This window comes from Stegastes partitus, unplaced genomic scaffold (assembly GCF_000690725.1).
Source record: "Stegastes partitus isolate 25-593 unplaced genomic scaffold, Stegastes_partitus-1.0.2 Scaffold91, whole genome shotgun sequence".
NCBI lineage: Eukaryota > Metazoa > Chordata > Actinopteri > Pomacentridae > Stegastes > Stegastes partitus.
The window spans coordinates 615,975-619,634 of NW_007577822.1; the positions used below are offsets into that span (position 1 = coordinate 615,975).

The 3,660-nt window shown below is 41.1% G+C and overlaps 1 protein-coding gene across 1 annotated transcript; it reads right to left on the reverse strand.

The window, feature by feature from the left end:
* Positions 1 to 1,282: 1,282 nt before the first annotated feature.
* On the reverse strand, positions 1,283 to 2,227 carry LOC103353994 (putative gustatory receptor clone PTE03). Its single transcript, XM_008277217.1, has one exon. It carries the CDS (start codon positions 2,225 to 2,227, stop codon positions 1,283 to 1,285), a length of 945 nt encoding a protein of 314 aa, XP_008275439.1.
* Positions 2,228 to 3,660: the final 1,433 nt, after the last annotated feature.

The following is a 3,660-nucleotide window of genomic DNA, read 5'->3' on the forward strand; positions in this document are numbered from 1 at the left end:
AATGATGAGAGCTGTTTATCTGAGGGCTGTGTTGTTTTGGCTGAAACTATTCATACTAGTGTCACAGAAGGCCTTTAAATAACTGGAACCAACATTCTTCAGTGGATAACTGCCACCTCTAACCCAGTTCCCCATTAGATATGTAAGCACATGTAAGCTTTGATGAGACTAAACGTCATCACAAACACACCACCTCCAACATGAAGCACGGCGGTGGCATCATCATAATGTGGGGATGCTTCTCAACAGCAGGCTTGTAAAGGTAGAGATCAGAGTCAATGGCTGTATTTATTTATTTTTTTTTAGTAGTATAAGGATGATGCAGTCTGGAAAAAGTGACATTTCTGAATAAACGTGACTTTATTTGATCCCATCAACCGCTGAGCGTCATCATGAAACGTGAAATACAACAGAAAATAAACGGCTTGTGTTTTCTACTCATGCAGTTGTTTTTTAATCGATGTGGTTTATGATGATATTGTTAAAAGCTACGGTGAAATATATATCGACTGAGAAACGCAGCTGTTAAACATGGTTGGATGGCTTCTCCAATTTTTTCTGCTTTAATCTATAAATATTTTGTTAGCGCTTTCATACAGCCTGGAGTGATTATGCATGGATGTCATATTGTCTAGTAACAATATTTTCGGATGTATTCGACATTAGACACGTTTGATATTTCTCTCATATCACATATGAATAAAAAACCTAATGTCTCTCTATGTAGACCAACTCAGGGGATTTTTGGAAAACATTGAACACACACACATGCATGCACACATATAGAAATGTATGTTTAAATGTTTAACATGTGTGTGTGTTGCATGAAAAGAGCAAAACGAGAACACAGAGGACATTATTATCAGACTAAGGGAGTGAAACCTGGATACATGAGCCTCATTCACTCAAATGAAAGTTGTTTTCCAAGTTTCTATCAACTGATTGGCATTTTGTTTTGTTTTCTTTTAGCAATGTGGACCCAGTGTTGTAGGAACATGAATCTGCTTTACTTCGTTATACTTTGTTTTTCTATCTACTTTATTATACTTAGCTAAGAAGATACGTAAAATTTGATATTTTATTGTGAATATTCTTGTTTTTCCCACCTTAAAAAGAAGTGTGAAAGTTAATTTTTTACCTGGTCTTCTTCAGAGCACTGTTCTCTTACTGAATATGAATTTTTGAAGTTAACTTTTAGTTTATGAGATCAGAACCGGAGCGCCTCAGACAGACATAACAGAAAGTTATCCACAGACAAGATGTTAAATATTTCTGTGACTCTTTAAGAAATAGCTAGAGAACAGGGTTTTAAACAAGCCAACATCCTGAAGACGTGCTTTCTGATCTCTGGTAAGTTCAGGCCGTACACGAGAGGGTTCAGAAGTGGAGGAATCATCACAAACTTCAGCGACAAAAGAACAGCGAGAAATGGGTTGATCTTTTCAACGTCGATACGACTCAGGAAAATGTCACAAAACACAGCGACGGAGTAGCTGACGAACAAAATGATGTGCGGCAAGCAGGTCTGGAAGACTTTGCTCTTAAATTCAGAGGAACCTTTCATGCACACGAGCACAATCCGAAGGTAGGTGTACAAGACGTAGATCAGAGGCAGCATCACTGTAACCGCAGTTAGAAACAACCCGACAGCGTTATTGACCAGCGTGCTAACACACGACAGCTTAGCGATGTTCCAGATGGCACAGTACACCTTCAGGATCTTGTTGCCGCACAAAGGAAGCCTTATGCTCAAGTAAAGAGCTGCTCCTACAGAAAACACCGGACAGATCCAAGCGAAGGCTGCCAGCCTACAGACGGTAGCAGAGGTCACCCTGCTGTGATAATGTAAGGGATCGCAGACAGCGACGTATCTGTCGTACGCCATCACACTCAGGATGGTCAGCTCATAGGAAGCATATGTGTAGATGATATAGATCTGAGTGAAACAAGCAGGACGTGAGATCAAGTGAGTGTCAGACAGGAGGTCCATGAGGAATCTGGGGAAGAAACCGACAGAACCGTACACGGAGTTAACGCATAAGAATGCAATGAAACAGTACATGGGCTTGTGGAGCGCTGTCCTCCGTGATATGACCAGGATGATCACCAGGTTAGCAGAAACAATGGTGGTGAACAGCAGGAAGCACACCGCAAAGGCTGGATACCTGTAAGGCCCAATGGGCACGTACATGGTGAGGTTGAAGTGAAACACGGTGCCGTTTTCCATTTCACACAGTCGGACTGAACCGAAGAATCCTGGTGGAAAATCCTCAGATCACACATTTCATTTCTGTTTGTGTAAATGTGGAATTCATCCTGATCCAGAGAGCTGTCAGATGGAGACAAATCACAGTTATTAGGATTAAAATACAACATCAGGTAAATGTTTTGCTATAAATAATGAACGTTCGTTACCTGTATTCTTGTAGCTTGGATGTCTGTTACAGCTTTCACCGTCAAGAAACCTTCAGCACGTGTCGCTTCGAGAGTCTCTGATTATGAGTCGAAAGTATTTATATGTTGTGACGCAAAAGGAAGAACGCACCAGAATTTGCAGATTGGCTGGTTCCACTGCCATAGAGACAAATGCTCAGTGGTATAACACCCTTAGTGGCACTTCACCTTACTACCAAACTTTATACTCCCTTTTTTTTTTTTCTCACAGCAGTGGCATTGTGTTTACAGGATGTCTATGTATCAGTCCCCTGAGAGAATTTCTTCAAATCTGGCACAAACGTTGAATTCAAGAATGAACTGATGAGATTTTTTTCGTCACCAAAGCAGCCACAACTCGAGAATTCATACAGTAATTGTCAGAGGTCGCATCGCTTTTCCTGCTGTTATTAACACCAACGCTCAGGATCTGAAGAGGGGACGGTGACCAGAGCTGATCAGGTGACGGTAATCTAGGTTGTCCACTTGGGTTGAAAGCATGAAGCTCCTCTTTGCTGCTGTGTTGAAGTCGTGTGTAAAGCATCCACGTTTTAGCATTTTTTGCTTCTTTGCTGCAGCATCTATGGTCTCTAAGTAAAGACAGAGTGTTTCTCACCTGAAATTATTCATCATGTGTATATAGTGATACCGTTCGTAGATCCAAAAATACATTTTTAAAGTCTTCACTACAAGTATTATGTGAGTCTAGATATACGGTCCATTTAATCTGTAGACAAGTGGAGAAATGGTAAAATCCATCCCTTTCTCTCCGGGGTGTAGAACATGCAGAATGAAGGAGATTATTGGTTTCCCACATTATGCATCGTTTCCATCTCTACTACATGATCAGGATCGTTATCAGGCTTCTGCAGAGCTTGATGATGAGCTGATCATTTGAATCAGGTGTGTTGGAAGAGGGAAACATCTAAAACATGCTGGATAGGGGCTCTCGAGGACCAGGATTGGGCACCCCCGGTCTAGAGGAACATTTGGTCTTGCTAGTTCAACCTCTGAACAAAAAAAAAATCTACACAGGTACGTTTTTTTCTGTAATTTGTGGCAGGATTGTGCAACTAATTCCAACAGAATCTTTACTAATGAGCCAGGTGCTGCACTCGTAGCACCAAAGTCCCAACCAGGGGTTTGACTCACTAGTCAGTAGTTACTGGTCACTAATTAACTAATCAGATGAATCCATGTTTATCTGCACCTTACTGGTTAACTATT